Raw genomic sequence first — 18,067 nt, forward strand, 5'->3', positions numbered from 1 at the left:
GCTCCTCATCTTGGGTCACAAATTCCGAGCAGAGGAGAGCAGCCCATGTCTCCATGGTCTCCTTAGTTTTCTTGTTGGCCTTCTTTTTCTTTTCTTTTTTCCTCGCGAGATATCCACTTTTGAGCTGGATCTTTGGCGGGGTACTAGTTGGAGGGGGATTCTCTGGAACTGTTTCAGGCTCCTCCTCACTAGCAGAACTGGAACTTTCCCTCCCGCTCATGTCAGGTGAAGGGAGTGCAGGATGAAAAGCAAAGCACAAGTGTAGCGATGTAGCATTGACAAAAACCAGCAGCTTGTTGGGCTGGAGGTTGGGCTGTCTGAGGAGATAATTTTTAATTTGCACTTGCTGCAAACTTGCTCCTCAAGTTGCTAGGGGGCACTGCGAATAGCGCGCTGTTACAATCTGAAGGTTTTGATCAAGTTTCCAAGCACTAATTAACTATACTGATTGTGGAGACAATTGAATTAATTCCACTCATTATACTGTATAACACATTATGAAATAAGGGGATTATAAATTTAAGAAAATAAGCAGCAGCATAATTAAAATATAGGTTCATGGCAGTTTTCAAATGCAGGAATTCCAGCAACCAATCACAGAAGAAAGCACTGTTCACGTGACTTGTTTCCGGAAGAAGCAATGGCCAACTATTTGCTAATTAATTTATCGCTAAATGTGGCAACAATACTAAGAACCCCATAGTCTTCTTGGTAGTGAGTATAAATGATATAGAAATAATAACAATTTCCCCAGTGTTCCAAAAGTACAGTTAATCAAACTAACAAGCAGCAGGAACAGTATTAACTGACACTATAGAAATTATTACAAGACATACCATAGGCAGAACTACAGTGGGAGCGGCCATTACATACAAACAACAACGAGGTAGCATGTCTGTACAATGCAAATTAGAAAAACGTTAATATCTTCTCACTCACTTAAAATTTAGCCACAAAAATACGTGCACCAACTCGCCAACTAATATGGAGTCAACGACACTACTTTAAAATCGCTAATTCCAAAAGTAATCCATAATTTGAACGAACTTTTGAGGAGCTTCACAAACACAACATAACTATATAATTCGCCGCTAGGGAATGAGACAGCAAGTGCAGAGACTCTGTTAGAGAGGAGTCATTAATTAACCTAACTTCCCTCTATCAGAAATCTAGAAGCCTGAGAGAGGTTTTGTGGGCACTGCCGCAGATGTGGAAACAATATTCCATGGTAGGGCAGATTTGCGATTTGTACAGAGTGAACAGCTGTTATGGAAGAAAAGTAATATCAAGAGCGAAAGAGAAAACTAAGTTTTTTAGAAGAAGAGGAAGCAATATTTGTAATGTGCTTGCACCAAGGGAGATTAGAAGCCAGGTTAATCCCCAAAAGAGATATATCATCTTGCCTCGAAATCAGTGTGTCAACAAAGACAAGCATAGGAGCTGAAGAATCCTTTCGTGAGATATAAGACAAGACTGAGTTTTAGAAGGATTGAAATCAACTAAGTTGTCTTTCCCCCACTGGAGAATTACCTGGAGATTGGCATTTAAGGAATTGGTAGTGGATATTCAAGAAGTTGAGGCTGATTGAGCGGGGCAAGGCTTCTCAAAATGGAAAGTGGAATGCAGTGTGCTATCATCGGCAAAACTATGAATAGGATTTCCACTCAACAGAAGAAGGTCATTAATATACAAGAGGAAAAGAGTGGGGGAAAGAACTGAACCTTGGGAGACACCAGCATTAGTGGAGAAGTTAGAAGACTGAGACATCTACCATCACCCTCTGTGAGCGATCAGAGAGAAAACTGGATATCCAATTACAAAAAACAGTTGGCAAACCATAAGATAGAAGCTTGTTTAGAAGGCCTCTATGCCAAACACGATCAAGAGCAACTGCTTGGAAAAGTTTCAATGGAAAAGTTTGGTGAAACTTTTCCATTGAATTTGTCCATAAATGGGTAACATAAGCAAAAATATCACCAGTGGATCGACACTGACTGAATCCATAATGGCGATCGTTGATCAGACAGGTTTCTAGGTAGTTTAAAAGTTGGGAGTTAATTGATTTCTCCAGTACTTTAGAAAGAGTTGAAGTAATTGCAATGGGACAATAATTGGATGGGAGGGATTTGTCACCCTTTTTAGGAACTGACTGGATATGAGCAAATTTCCAAGCAGAAGGAAAAAACACCTTTGGAATAAACGTGAAAAAAGGCGGAAAAGAACAGGAGTAAGTTCAGGAACATAGGTTTTGAGAACAAGTGGAGAAATACCATCAGGACATGGAGCTTTCTTAGCATCAAGATTCGTCAAAATCCTTCTGACGGAAGACCACAGGAGGCATTAAATGGAGCATATTGGGAATAGTGCAAGATGTTTTACTAATACATGAGTTGGGATGCTAACAGGTCAGCTTTATCCTAGGCTGAAGTGACAACAGAACCATCTGGTTTTGACAGAGGTGGGAGCAGAGATGGGCAAAAGTTGTGGCCAATAGCTCTGGCAAGACACCAGAATGCTCGGCTGCCATCAGGGCAAGAAGAAAGTTTTCTACTCTTAGCCTGTTCAAAATCTAATTTGGACTGATTAATAACTGCTTTACAATTGTTGCGAGCTTTCGTGTAGGCAGAAAATGAAACTGAAGAATTGGAAACATGCCAATTACGATATGAACTTTCTTCTCTTGAGCAGCCTTAGCACATTTATTGGAAAAGCAAGGTTTAGATAAAGGATGAGATTTTAAAGTGGAGTGTGGAATAAAGGATTCCATTCCTACAAGAATAATTTCACTGACACGATCTGAGCAAATGTTGACATCAGAAGTTTTTAAACAGTAATCCAACCAAAGAAAAGAAGAAATCTCCTGGGTCATCCCATTTTGCATTCTTGTAATGCCAAGCAATAAGAAGTTGGGAATAGCCATGATATAAAGGCTCCATTGGAGAAGAGACAATCACCAGGTTGTGATCTGAGGTGCCTAAAGAACCACTCACTTCGACCGTGTACTTAGAAGGGTTGTTTGTGAAAAAAAGATCAAGCGTGTTGGCTGTATGGTTAGGATTATCCGGTAATCTTGTAGGTAAATGTACAATCTGTGCAAGGTCGTTAGTAATTGCAAAAGCCTCGACATCTCGACCAGCTGGGTCGGTGTGACTAGAAAACTGAAGCCAGCTGGAGTTGTGAACATTAAAATCACCAAGGAAAATTATCTCAATATTAGGAAAGTTGGACTGGAGAAAGTCAAGTTGCAAAGAGAGGAAGTCAAAGAGAACGAAGGGTTGCTCTTACAAAGAAAGGCTTAAGTTTTGCAAATTACAGTGTCTGGAGACTAGGCACCGGCGAGGTGATCTGAAAGAGGTGTACAAAGCCTTGAATGGTTTGAGCATGCTCAATGCTGATGGGATACTGCCTCTTACTCAGAATAAACACCTGAGAGGGCATAAATTCAAATTGAGGAAAGACAGATGTGCGGAAATTTGCCTTTAGTCAGCAGGTAGTTGGTTAGTGGAACAGACTTCCATCCCTTGATGTGGAAGTTGATAGCCTAAATAAATTAAGGCTCAGCTGGACAGGTATTTCGAACGAACGGAGGGGTGAAGTGGAAGGGGTTTTTTTTTTTTTTTGGCTGGTGCTGCATAAGCTTGCTTTCTTGCATCATATGCCTCTGCTAATGCTAAAGAGCTCCAAGTGATTAGTGGAGTTGGACGAATGGTAGAGACAACAGATGAATTTGACACAATGAGGTAGAGAGATTTTAAACCAGAGAAGATTGAAAAGAGGAGATTCCAAATTACCAAGTCTCTGACAGGGAATATCGGACATATGCACAAGTACCACCTTTGAGGCAAAAGGAAACATACAGCGAATAATTTGGGCAACTGAGATGAGCAGTGAATCAACCGATAACTGAGATTCTGTCAGAAAAAGTATGTGGAGTTTGTCAGACTGCAAGTGGAAATGGACATCGTTGAGATTAGAATTGAGACCACGTGTATTTGTGAAATGAACTTTTTAGGAAGTGTTTGGGAGGTTTAGATCTTTTTGTAGATAAGCTTACTCTATTAGTTTGACAATTTGTGGTGTATTCAATAGTAAAAATAAGTGTGGGGGGGGGACATGCCATATGAAGTACAGTAATACCCCGAAGTTACGCGATAGGTGGGTCCGACGAAAATCGCTTAAGTCGAATTCGCGTAAGTCGGGGTACAACTTTGCATATAAATACATATAAATTTTGTTTAATTGGAACCAAGGACTAACAAAAACACTAGTTTAGAAGAAAAATATTAATAAAATTGCAGTTCTTTATACATATTAATACAAAATATGTATTAATGTTTTCTAAAATTTTTAAGCCCTTTACAATTGAGCCCTTTTCAATTTTCAACCTGTCAAGTTTGCAATTGTCATGTGCTTTTCGCCGTTGCTTCATTTTGGCCTGTAGCACGTGCAATTTCACATGGTCTTTCATTTCGCTCAAAGCGTTTCACAATTTCATATTTTTTCTCTGTCGACAGAGGCAGACTGGCCATAAGCCTTACCGGGGAAACCCCGGTGGGCCTGTTTGATTTTGGCCATAAACCATAGTATGAGGCCACTATAAATTTTCCCGGGTAAGAATTTTTGACCCAGTCCGCCTCTGTTTATCGATAATTGCTTTTCTTTTTCTCTCTGAATCTGCAGTGTCTTCACCAGTACGCTTCCTTTTCACACCTTTTAAGTATTTTACTCATTTTTAGGGAATAAAGCACAATTACAAAACGAGGAGGCACGCTTGATACGCATAAACAAAGCTGCACGCATGTAGCAACTGAATAAACAACACCATAAAGGCAGATATACACTATTAACACCTCACATTTCTAGGGGTTACTGCCATAAAATAATAAAAATCCAGTTGCATTTCTGCTAGTGGAATCTGTTATAAACTGGTAGTAAACTCAATCTAATTGCATACCGATAGCTGGAATTGTGTTGGTTTTTACGTTATTATGGTGAAATGTGTTTCCCCTTCACTGATATAAAAAACATAAATACATTTTCTGAATCTTCTCTTCATTCCTATCGTGTTGCGTTCGGTTGGAGTGATTCTGCGTTCGACTGCCATTTCTTGTAAACACAAAGGTGAAACGTGCATAAGCCAATTCGGTTCATGTTATATTATAAGATATCGTTACCGTATTTATAAATAGTGTATGATCGAATTCGTGTAGGGTAAACAGGTGTTATACGAGGACTGACTGTATACGGCTCGACCGACGCGATCCATTTCTCTCGTGAAAACGATGTAATTTCCGACAAAAGTTGAGCACGAATTCGAACGCATACATATAAATACGATAGTTGGAATACAGATTCTTGTATATGTGTGCAGCTCATGCGCAGCAAAGTTGAATTTTGTTCATCTTTCGCCCTCATTCTCCGCCGTCGCACCGTATATCGATAACATATGAAAAACAACCTTGAAGATAGTGGGCGGCAGTGTTGCCAAACGAAAAAATCAAGAACCGCGTAACTCCGAGTTCGCGTAAGTCGGGGTATTACTGTAATGAAATATTTGGATATGGCGTACACATGGTAAGAATATACCCAGATCCTTGACATAACATGGCCTCGACAGTGCCCCCCGCATACTCACTACTCGGACTCCTTCCAGTCACTATCTGGCAGAGTAGAAGTAGCAAGATTATACACTAGCTGATCTGGAAGCCTCCTAGAGAGTTACCAATAGGTTCGGTCCGGTCCGGTATACTGACTAGTGGCCGGCCTGTGAACACCGTTCTAGAGCTGTACCCTCGAAATGTAAGGAATATTGGATCTCGCCACGACGTTCATCATAACCTCAAAAGTCATCAGTCACACTGCATGATGGAAGAGATTGTGAAGGGTTGACCGGAACTTAGCTCTGGAGACTAAACATGGGCTGCACCACTTCAAGCCTCCAATAAACAAAGTGGTGGTATTGCACCGGTTGAATAGGTTATAAGGCTTTTATTAGACCAACCACACTTGGAATACTGTGTTCAAGTATGGAGACCTCACCTAAAGAAAGACATCGAGCTTCTTGAAAGGGTGCAAAGACCGGTAACTCGCCTGGTGAGATTAGCAAAAGGGCGTCCTTATGAAGAAAGACTTCAAATATGTGTGTTGCACAGTTTGGAAACTAGACACCTTAGAGGAGATTTGATTGAGATGTTTAAGGCTCTGAGAGGCATCAGTAAAATGAATGAGGAAGAAATTTTTAAGATTATAAATGATGCTAGAAGTAGGGGACATAAATTCAAGTTATGGGGGGGAAATGTTTAGATTGGACTGCGGGAAGTTTTATTTTAGCCAGAAATTTATACATTACTGGAATAAGTTGCCTACATTGGTGGTAGATGCTGACAGTTTGGGGAAATTCAAAGGTCATCTGGATAGTACCTTCAGGTGAGGGAAGCACATAGGATGATATGTTTAATTTCCTTTTCTTTTATTAATTATTATTATTATTATTTATTTATTTTATTTTATTTTTTATTTATTTATTTATTTTTTTTGGCTGGTGCAGCATAAGCCATAGGCTTTCTTGCACTGTGCGGCCATTACTAATACTAAGAGAGTCATCTACCATCTAGTATTGCCTGGTAACACAGAGAGGCAGCATTCCTCCATGTGGTGTTGGCGCCACACCTCGACCCCTGCTTACATTGGATCACAGCTGAGTGGTCACCCACATTGTGCTTGTCATAGAGGTTATACCCAGGATTACTAACAACCCCACCATCATGAAGGTACAAGCAGAGGATTTCGCTGTCACAGACCGTCCGGACTTAGCCGAAATTGGGTCCACTTGACTTGAATGTCACCCGAATATCAGTTCCATTAGTGTTTTAGACTCCGAGGTAGCAAGTACAGCTTGTCTGGCATATCTAAGAGAATGTCTGTGAGAACCTCACCTGTGAAGTCAGGAACAGCTACTAAATCTTTCTTTTTTAAACCTAATGACATGATTTCTCAAGGAATCCAGAAACATCATCAATAATTAAATTATGCATGTTATTACGGGGGGGGGGGTCAAAATATTTGTACCCTTACCTAGAAATAATAATCTAAAAGGCAAAACTTCACAGGAACTTTAATCCTTTTCTATGTACCCTCCATGTGTAGTAACACATTTCTCCCATCTATGGATCAGTTGTTTAATGCCTTGATCATAGTCCAGACTTTTTTTGCCTGAAACCATGATTCCACTTAATTGACGACTTCCTGAGACGAATCAAAGTGGCGACCATGCAATGATTTCTTCATTTCTCAAAACAAAAAGTCGTCTGACAGTGCTAGGTCAGGAGAATAGTGTTGGTGCTGCAGTAGTTCTAAGCCGCACTGGACAGAATTCTCCAGTAAGTGTGGAACCACGAGGCATGTAATCTGCCAGGATAACTCCTTTTCTGGCACAAAACACAGACAACATCACCTTCTTTGCAGATGGAGTGGTCTTTGCCTTTTTTGAGAGGTGGGGAAGAGGTGTGCTTCCACTGTTTTGACATGTCTTTAGTCTCCGGATCATACTTGTACACTCAGCATTCGTCACCAACTGATGAAAAAAGTCTCAACATCCGTATTGCGTAAATCCAACAGTTGGCGAGAACACTGCATTTGACATTGCTTCTGCAAAGGCATCAGCAATCTTAGGACCCATCATGCATAGACCTTAGATGTGCAGATGGTCATGTAAAATGCTGTGGACAGACCCATAACTAATTCCCACTGCATTTGCGTGAAATGAATTGTCACACTGTCACTCAGCACCAGCTGCTCAACCTTTGCAACCGTCTCACTGTCTGTGGATGTTGATGGCCTTCCTTCTCTTGGTTCGTCAAAGACACTTGTACAACCGCACTGGAACTCCCATTTCCACTTTTTTACAATGGCATAGGATGGATAATTCTGCCCATACACAGCTTTCATTTCTTCATCAATTTCCTGAGCTTTCTTGTCCTGCAAATGTGGGAACTTGATCACTGCTTGATACTCCACTTTGTCAGCCATAGCGTCCTTCGTCAGATTCCGGGCTCCGCCTCTGGTGAACGATCACCTGCAGACTGGATACGGCCCATGGATAATTTTTATACAGCCCATGCAACCATGAAAATGGCTTTTCTTTAAATCAATGTATGTTTGCAAGAAAATTTTTTTCACACATGAAATCAAATAGATATTTAAAACAAAACAGAATACAAATGAGCATCTTCATTCCATGTTGAGAATTGACATCACAAATTTGAAATTCATCTCATTAAATATTGTTTTGTTCAGTAAATATTGTGTATTTGTACCAAATGAAAATTTTCAAATATTTTCAATTTTAAGTGTACCATCATATTTATTTTTTCATCTTAATATTGAAAAGCAGTGATCCTTTTCAGGTTGTAAATTTTCTGAAGTGACCATTTAAAAGCAAAAGTAAGGTATTTTAAAAAAAAATGAAGTATTTTTTTAAAATACAAAAGTAGGTCATAATTTTATAATTTTAATAAATTCAAAAATATAAATAACTGACTGATTTGTTGCACATAAAATTGTTGGGAATTTTCATTTTTATATATATATATATATAGCCTGAAAATAAAAAAACGGTAAAATAGAAACTTCCTTTTTGCAACAAGATATGGAAAATGTAATACACTAATTTTTCTCAAATTGCTCAATGCGTTCCTCCAAACAAATCTAACTTTGAATATGGCCCCTGTACAGAAAAAGGTTGGACACCACTGACCTATGGGAATGAAATTTCCCCTGTTAGTTATTGAATATAGACAACTTGTATTAAAAATGGCATCTTCCTACTGTTGTTTTATGTAGGTCAGGGTACAAACTTTTTGTTCATTTTTTGTAATAATTTTATATAATAAAATTCACGTATGGAAATCATGTGGTTTAATTAGTTTTAGTCACATTTAATTAATTCATTGTGATTGCACTTCCTGTTTGTTTGTGCTGTATTTGCACCATTGCTATATTTTACAGCTGGAAAGAAAAGCTTTTACAACTAAACAATAAAGCAAGCAAGCAAGATGTTAATGTTAATGTACTAATTAACAAGGTTTATCATAAAGGTTTCCATACCATTTTTTAATGTAAGTACTAACACTTGTTGGTATAATTGGCATCAGCATTAATATTCTCTTCCACAGACTGTAAATCGTCAGACATTTATATTTGTTACACTTCTTGATGAAAACTTAAACTGCCTTAAACAGTGTTAAGTGATTATAGACTTTACTTTCATTTTAATCATAAAGGAATTTTCTAATAAAGAACTAAAGTAATGCCATATATTAGGAGGAAAATGAAGTGGCATAGTTCACTCTTATGAATAAATATGAACTCTAAATATCTGTGGTTGACAATAACCAAATTTGGACATACACCATTTTGGCTCTCTGTCATTCATATGATAGAAGTATGATAAAACAATGTATTTTCTGAAACTGACACTAATAATTATGTAAAACCAAAAAAAAAAAAAAATCATGAAATATAATTTGAATGAAAAGCTGTTACCATATTAAATTACTAATAAAATTCATCTTAATGAGGCTCTTAGCTCTCAATCTGTTATAATGCAGTTTGTACAGTAAAAATAGAAAAATTTCAAAACAGTAAGTTATTACGTATAATGAAACTTACTTACTGAAATGTAATTTTATACTTTTTAATGAAAAATGAAAAAAGTGTGTATTCTACACTTATTTTCAACAAAAACTTTTTATTAATTCTGCCTAGGGTGGGGGGAAATATATTACTAGTCTTCCATTTTCAAATTTATAAAACCATAATATGCACCATCAGGTGGTAAAATTTAAACAACCATACTTTCAAAGCTGTCACCTCATATACCAGTACTAAATATGTAAATTTACATAAGCCACCACATCACTTTCAAAACTACTCATGTAAGACTTAAAGGAAGGTAGACAGATCAAAAGCTACTAATCTCAAATAGGCAATTTACTGCTCAATTAGGAAATCATTGCAGCATTGCCAGATGCTAAAGACCAAAGATCAAAAAGTGTATGTCATATTGTTGTGATTATATTTTTTTGTAGCTGTATGGATTATTGCATTCAACTGATTTTCATTATAGTGATATTCATTAAAATGAAACATATATACATAAAGATACATAGTAAATTAGCAGGGGATAGGAAGTGCTTTCTTTACTAAATATTTCATTACTCTGATATTAGTTATAATAGAAACACACAATTTTAATTTTTTTGTATTTCAGAAAATTAAAAAGCTAGGTTTTTTTTTTTTTTTTTTTTATGTAAAAAATATCTGGCAGGGAGCCAAGTAGTACTGGGTAGGGCAAATCAACCCCAATTTAGGTATGCACACTTGTGAGTTGATTCGCCATTACACTCTTGGTCAGTGTAGAGTTCAAGAGGTTGTCTCTCATGCTGTCTTGAAAATCACCCTCTGTACAAGTTTCGTACATAGTGTTTTTCCATTAAAGCATTATAATGGCTAGGATAGAAAAAGCATTTAGGACTAGTGTGAAAATTTCCACATAATGAAGGCAATCAATAACCATGATGAGCCTGGAATGAAGTCTCTCCACCTTGGATGAAGAGTGTCTGACAGTGACTTTACCCAGAAGTTGTATAGGACAACCAGCATTTGAATAAGCTACCCAGTATAATTAAAGGTATCACATAGCAGCTACTGAGAGAATCAGAGGAGTTTCCAGTTAATCTCTGTGTTGTGTTAGACAAAACACAAGAGGCTGAGCCCACTCCCATGAGAGTTTTAATTATCAAAATCATTGAAAAGGGCTTTCAGTACAAGTCGGTGCATGAAGTTGTTGGTAGAGCACAGTAATAACTTTAAAAAATGCTGTGAGAGCAAGATTGTGACACTATGGATAAATGAATAAGTACTGTAAGCAAACTTTGTCATGCATAAATAAGCAAAAAAAAAAATTCACTCTTGATTCATAAGTGATATTTCTAAGATGCATTTTTTTCATTTTATTTTTTTCTTTAATAGTAAATAAATTATAGTGGTAATGTATTTTTACTTTAAATTTCATGCAAAAATATCGTGAGGAATTCTTCCCCCCCCCCAATTAAGCAGAGGTTATCTGTATATTAAAAAAACTTCTTTTTAATCCCTCTAATATCAGAAGTTACCTTTGAAAATAGTGAAATAACTAGAGCAATTTCCTTAGTCAAGCTGTAATTTTATAAAATATTTATAATAGCAAATTATCATAAACTAATTCATTAGAATTTCTATACTTGAATATTCATTTGTGTGATAAAGTGAGTTTGTTCTCTTTTGCCATGGAATATCAAACTGCTGCATTTCATCCTAATTCATTATTTTTTTATTTTTGTACAAATGAGGGCAAACAACTTGCAGCAAAATTTTCTTCTTTAAGAACATAATTTTATATACTGTATAAATATGTTACATCAGACATGTGAAAGAAAACATATAGTTTGATTTAAAATAATTCAGTTTTTCAGAAACAGTTTATATGAATTGTTTCTGTGAACAATTTTTCTTAAGAAAACCCCATCAGAAGTTGCACAAGTTCACATCTAGAGATCTGAATGCCTCCACCATAAGGACACTTATGGTGGAGGCGTTCAGATGGGCTTTGCTAATGCCTCCACCATAAGGACACTTATGGTGGAGGCGGTATTCTTATTGGGGCAGAATAATCAAGGCTTCACCCCTCCTCATATTTTTGCTAGGGGAGCCGTAACTGTGTGGGGGACCAAGAACAGATCCTCAAACTGTATGTGTGACTTCTTAGGGTGCAGTTGGCCCAGATTTTCTTTTTATGCATGACAGTGCCACTGCACATGGTGCTCAAGTGGCCCTTGAGGCTGTCACAGACATTCTCTCTGGTATGCCAAGCTGGGCTTTGCTACCTAGGAGTGTAAAACGCTGATAGAACTGATATTCTGATGACACTCAAATCAAGTGGACCTAATTTCAGCAAAGTCCAGTCAGCCTGTGACAGCCATCCTCTACTTGCAATTTCAAAATGGTGGTACTGTTAGTAACCCTGGGTATAATCCCCATATGCAAGTCCTGAAATATGGCACTTAGCATACTGGAGGTGATGACCCAGGACACTGTAAATTGCAAATCTGCCATACCATAAAATATTGATCCCACGTATGGGGTGGTGTCCCCAAAACCTCTCTTTATCTCTTTCCACTCTGTCTCATTTCAACAGTCTCTTTCCACTGTCTCATAGACATTCTGTTTCTGCTGCATGCCTTTTCTATAGATACCTCCATGGGCATTATTCTTCTGAATTGGCTTCTATAATGCACTCACTCTCTCTCTCTTCCAAACCAGTCCGAACATGTGCTGCAACTAGTTAACATCCTTTTACTGTCCAACTTCAAACACATAGAACCAACTTTTCTCCTTGCTCATTTGTTCATTCAATTTCCATTTTCTGGAACAACCTCCCTTCATAACTATTTTCTGAAAAATACAATCTACAGAAGTTCGTGTCTAATTCAACAAGTATCTTCTTTCAACCTTCAGCCCATGCACGGTACTGTTTGGTTCCAATACCTCACGTGTTTATAAAAAAAAAAAAAAAAAAGTGGTGGAGGAATATCTTGAAACTGGAGATATACAATGACTGCTGTGGCCAGCATTATCACCAGACTTAAATCCGATCGAACATGTGGGATGCCCTTGGGTATTGCGATGCATGCCGACAGCCAACTCCTCAATCACTTGCCGAACTAAGTTCTGTGCCGGTGGAAGAATGGATCTTATAGACACCCTTATATCAAGCATGGTTCACTGTTGTCAGGCCTGTTTAGCTGTTGGAGAGGATCATATGCCATAATGATATCATATGACCATCTTTTCAAGCATCTTGTATTGACTTCTGCAATGTGATCTTTTGGTAATTCTTATGCAACCCCTATAAATGTCCCTTCTACCTCTCCAAAGTTTCTTGCTGTCTCCTCATTTCATCATTATTCTATGGTACACCACCATACCAAATCAAATTTTGTCCGGCTTCAATGCAAGCTGTACAAGTTACACCACTTTTTCTACGTGTTCTGTTTAATTTTATTGAGCAGTGTAGTTTCATTTTCATGCAGTTGGTCTAAAATGTGTTTTGGGGACAAATAAGCCAAAAATTCTTCTAAAAGAAGCACACCTAAACAAGACAATTTAATGATCAAAAACATATATAGGAAAACCCTTTGCATATCACAGGCTATCTAAAATTCAGCAGCTGTTTTTAAGCAAATAGATTATTAATCAAGATCATTCAGGAGATCAAAAATTTAAATAGTGTATAATAAATTTTATTTATAGTCTGTACAGCAATGTTGTAACTTATTTATGATATGAAATAATGTATTTCTGATATTTGGAATTTTGTTTATATTTGAAGCTTACATGGGAAAATTCTACCCCATGGATTATATGGTGCATTCAGTGCAAAAATTTAAATTATTATATTTAAATAATTTAAATTATTTAAAAATGAATTATTAATGCATTAATTGTAGTAATTTTAACATATCATGTGCAGCTAGATGTCATTTTGAATCTTACTCCCACCACACTCTTAATTATACTCTATTCGCCCAGCAGAAACCCATCCACATATCAGAACTCTCTGATTAAGGGCTCAAATTCACACACACCAGTGTACCTATGAGTCTATGCAAATATTGTCAAATTAAAATGTATGCTCTATTCCTTCCCTCTCTATTTAATGCTTACTTTGATTTAATGTCTATAAACTACATATCCATAGAATGTTAAAGGAAGGTTGCAGAGTACTAAAGTTTATTCATTAATATTTATTATTCCTTGGGATCCCAGATGGAAATTTGCAAATGACGAGTCAAGATATCAACAGAAATGACACAACTTTGAAATGGCAGTAATGGTAATCAAGACTTGCATAATTCTCGGATGTAGTTTTAAAACTCTATGCTAAGTAAGGCTTCCACATATTTTGAATAAATCCAGTATTTAAATTAAAACTAGAATTTCAGTTTTGGAAAATACAGTGAACATTGATTAATTAATCGGAACACAATCATTAATTTTAATATTGTAGGTAATAATTCCTTTCTTAAACTTACTGTCAACATGAAGATTTGGAGAAATTTAAATTGAGTCATCCTTTAAGATAACTGTAAACAATATTGCTTAGTGTAATGCTGAAGCATGTCTACAAGAGGCCTAATATAACCCAGTAGCTAGAGAATTTTTTAACTGTACACACCTGTAATAGCCTTCAGATTCACAAATTTCCTTTTAATTTTCAAACCCTTGTGAGTACCTGTTTTGTGATTTCAGTGTGGGGTTACCTTCTGTAGGTTAGCTTAAACACAACCATTTTTATACAACAGGGGTAGCCAACGAGTCTATCGCGATCTACCAGTCGATCGTGGATTTAATTTCGGTCGATCATGACAAATTTTAAATATACAGTCATCCCTCGATTTGTGCAATGAAATTTTTGAGATGGTAGATCGCGGCACCTATTGAAGGAAAAAAGTAGATCGCATCACAAATTAAGTTGGCCACTCCTGTTATACAATAATATATTATTATTCAAAATTCTTAACATGCCAAAAAATTCCCAACTAATCAACCATTTTCGTGATAAAATATTTAAATAATGTCAGGCAATTTCAGTTGTTCCAAAAGAATAACAAGAGATTAGTGAGGGTAACAAAAGGGTATGCTTACCAAGAAAGGCTTCAGCTCTGCAAATTACAGCACCTGGAGATTAGGCACTTGTGAGGACATTTCATTGAGGTATTTAAGGCTTTGAATGGATTGAGTAAGCTACAAGGGTGGTTCAATAAAGAATTGCCCTGACCTAGCTGCAGAGGTGCTAGCCTGTTGATTCTTGGCACAGGTTTTAGTCCTTCTCTACATAGCCACCGTGCAGATTTACACATTTTTCCCATTGATGGATGAGGCTGCTGCTTTTTTTTTTTTTTTTTTTTTTTTTTTGGTAGTTGTTGGCGCATAGGCTTCTGTGGCCATAATGCAGCTCCCAAGGATTTTGCAGTACTTTGATCCAAGCCCGAGGCGGGAATCAAACCCGCGACCTTTGGGTTGCCAGGCAGGCACTTTATCCACCCGGCTATCCCAGTCGGCTTAGATGAGGCTGCAGTTACCGTTTTTGTAGAAGTGGTGAGGTTGGACTTTGAACCATGACTCTGTTGCAGACATGAGTGTCTCATTGTCAGGGAAGTGGGTCCCCCCCAAAGAAATGATTTGAGGGAAAGAAACAAGAAGTCCAATGGTGCAAGATCAGGTGAGTAGGCTGGATGGGGCAGTATTTCATATCCACAAGTGGCTGCTTGTGTTGTTGCAATTTCGGAAGTGTGAACTGGGGCATTGTCTTGAAGCATTCTCACACCTTTGGACATCATGCCTATGTTTTTATTTTCTCCCGTAATTTTGTGAGTAAGTTGGCATAATAGGCAACTGTAATTGTTCTACCTTTCGGGAGGTAATTAATCAGTCATTATTACGCCTTTCTCATCCCAAAACACTATCAGCAAGACCTGTCCTGCTGATGCTTGGACCCTTGCCTTCTTGGGGAGGGGGAATCATGATGTCACCATTCCATGGACTGCTTTTTACTTTCAGGGTCGAAATGGTTTCAACTTTCATCCTGAGTGATTAGACTAGAGAAAAAGTCTTTCCTCATTTTTTTGGCACAGGGCTAACAAGTCTTGTGATTTCTGTTGTTGATCAGCCTTCTGGAAACCAGTCAATAATCGGAAAATCCATCTTGCACTCAATTTCCGTAAATGGAGTTGGTCATGAAGGACTGCTTCAGCAGAGCCCACACTAATCTTCACCTTCTGGGACAATTCATGCACAGATATCCGGCAATCTTCCATGATTAACAACTCCACTTTTCTGATCATGCTGTCATCAATAGCTGAATGGGGACAACCTGGAATTGGCTTAGATTCTATGGATGTCTGACCACACCTACTGCCAGTGCTTCACAATGCCATAGGATGGGGCTTCATCCTTATATACAGTAGTCATTTCCTTGTGGATTTCTTTAGGAGATTTCCCCTTCAAGAACAGATACCGGATTACAGCTCTGGCTTCAACTTTGTCCATAATGCTACTTTGTCAGACGTTCAGCTCTGTAAGAGAAAAAAAAAATTAAGACACAGGGCTGAAATTTTACATGTTTAGTACAGAGATAGGTATGATGCTACACACAAAATATCATGACTCTGTGATATGTGGAAGTAGGCGAGGGCAATTCTTTATTGAACCACCCTCGTTAATGCTGATGGCATTCTTTCTCTTGCTCAGACTACACATGAGGGGGTGTAAATTCAGATTGAGGACTGAACTCTAGGTGGTTCAACTAGTAACATTAGTTCAAGAAGAGAATTGCCCATTGATACTCTATCTTCAGCCACTCAGCTATCCCTTTATCCATAGCAGTAACTTGTCTTTAATGCCACACTGCTCCCAATATGTACAGCATTTTTTTTTTTTTTTTATGTACAGCACAGCATAAATTCAAATTGAGGAAAGACAGTTGTAGAATAGGCAAAAATTTGCCTTTAGCCAGCGGGTGGTTGATTGCTGGAACAAACTTCCATATGTCATGGAAGTTGACACCTTAAATAAATTCAAGGTTGAACTAGGCAAACTTTTCGAATGAATGGATAGGTGAAACAGGAAGAAGTTTTTTTTTTTTTTTTTTTTTTTGGCTGGTGCTATATAAGCTTGCTTTTTTGCATCATATGCATCTACTAATGCTGACACTATCAAAATCTTTTCTGAAATCTATGTATACAGTGTCAAAAATTATTTTTTGCATCCAGTTCCTTTATTACTGCATCATAGTATCCAGTCAGATTGGTCAGACAAGATCAGCCCTCGACAAATGCATGCTGCAACTGCAGTATACTGCATTCCTGTCTAGATAGTCCTGCATTACTTCTTTAACCAGTGGCTTCATTATTTTCCCTGAAACAAGTCAAGCTGGCAGCTCTGTAATTACTCATATCATCTGGTGATACCACCCCCTTTGTGAATTGGGAGTGCATTTGCACATCTCCAGTCCAGAGTGACCTTCCAGGGATGCTATCATAATTATGGCTGAAAGTTTGCTTATCTCCTTTGCTGCCTCCCTTAATATAATTGGATAGGTGCCAACAATCCCAGGTGCCTTTTTTTTATATTTAGATTCAATTTCTCTTCCACATTCCTCTCACTTATCAAAAAATCATTTAGCTCTTAGAATTTTATAAAGTTCTGGCATCCTCATCCCTAAAAAATTCCTTCTATGAATATACATCGATGAGCCAAAACATTATGACCACCTACCTAATATGATGTTGGTCCTCCACGTGCAGCCAAAACTGCTCATATCAGGCAAGACATGGATGCTACAAGATTTCTAAATGTGTCTTTTGGTATCTGGTACCAACACTTAACCAGCAGATCCTTTAACTTCTGTAAAGTCTGTGGTTGAGACGCCGCAGATTGGAGCTGCTGTTCCAACACAAATCACGGATACTCGATGGGATTGATGTATGGGGAATTTGGAGGCCAGGGCAATACCCGGAAGTCTTCCTAGTGTTTTGTGAACAAGTCCCTAACAATCCTGACTATGTGACATTTGTTGCATTATCCTGCTGAAAGACAGCACTGCCAGAGGGGAAGACCGTTGCCACAAAAGGGTCTATCTGGTCAGCAATGATGTTTAGATATAAGGTATGTTCGTGTCAGATGGCACCTGGGATTTCTCCCATCTCTGCGTGTGTTCGCTGTATCGAGGACAGTACACTGTCAAGCCAGAGACTTGAAAGTGTGTGGACCATGTTTATGCAGTGTGATGTGTTGTGCCCATTGTTTGTCTGGCTTATTGGCTGCCAGCCCCCCCCCAGTGGGGCCTGACTTTGCCCATACCTCGCCACGTGGAGGCTAGCCGGCTGTGTCCAGAATCATGATAAGTTGCTCCAGCAGGTCCTGCCACCTAGTTTCCTGGGATTTCAGTGGCTAGGACCTAAAAAAA

General features: G+C 38.0%; 1 protein-coding gene across 4 annotated transcripts in view; it reads left to right on the forward strand.

Moving 5' to 3' along the window:
- The window catches only part of LOC150080597 (secretory carrier-associated membrane protein 1-like), a 200,133-nt gene that overhangs the window by 169,393 nt on the left and 12,673 nt on the right, over window positions 1–18,067 (forward strand). Inside the window, exon 10 of one of the 4 annotated variants that reach the window (XR_016547416.1) lies at window positions 13,867–13,984. The exons of 2 other annotated variants lie outside the window; for them this stretch is intronic. Coding sequence is in view for 1 of the 2 variants with exons in the window: in XM_090381748.1 (XP_090237874.1) it covers window positions 13,867–13,931 (65 nt within the window). In the remaining variant the exon portion in view is untranslated. The remainder of the gene's footprint in view (window positions 1–13,866; window positions 13,985–18,067) is intronic. One more of the 4 variants, XM_090381748.1, reaches the window with a different exon arrangement.

This window comes from Mastigoproctus giganteus, chromosome 9, assembly GCF_048544385.1.
Source record: "Mastigoproctus giganteus isolate SK-2022 chromosome 9, ASM4854438v1, whole genome shotgun sequence".
NCBI classification, from domain to species: domain Eukaryota; kingdom Metazoa; phylum Arthropoda; class Arachnida; order Uropygi; family Thelyphonidae; genus Mastigoproctus; species Mastigoproctus giganteus.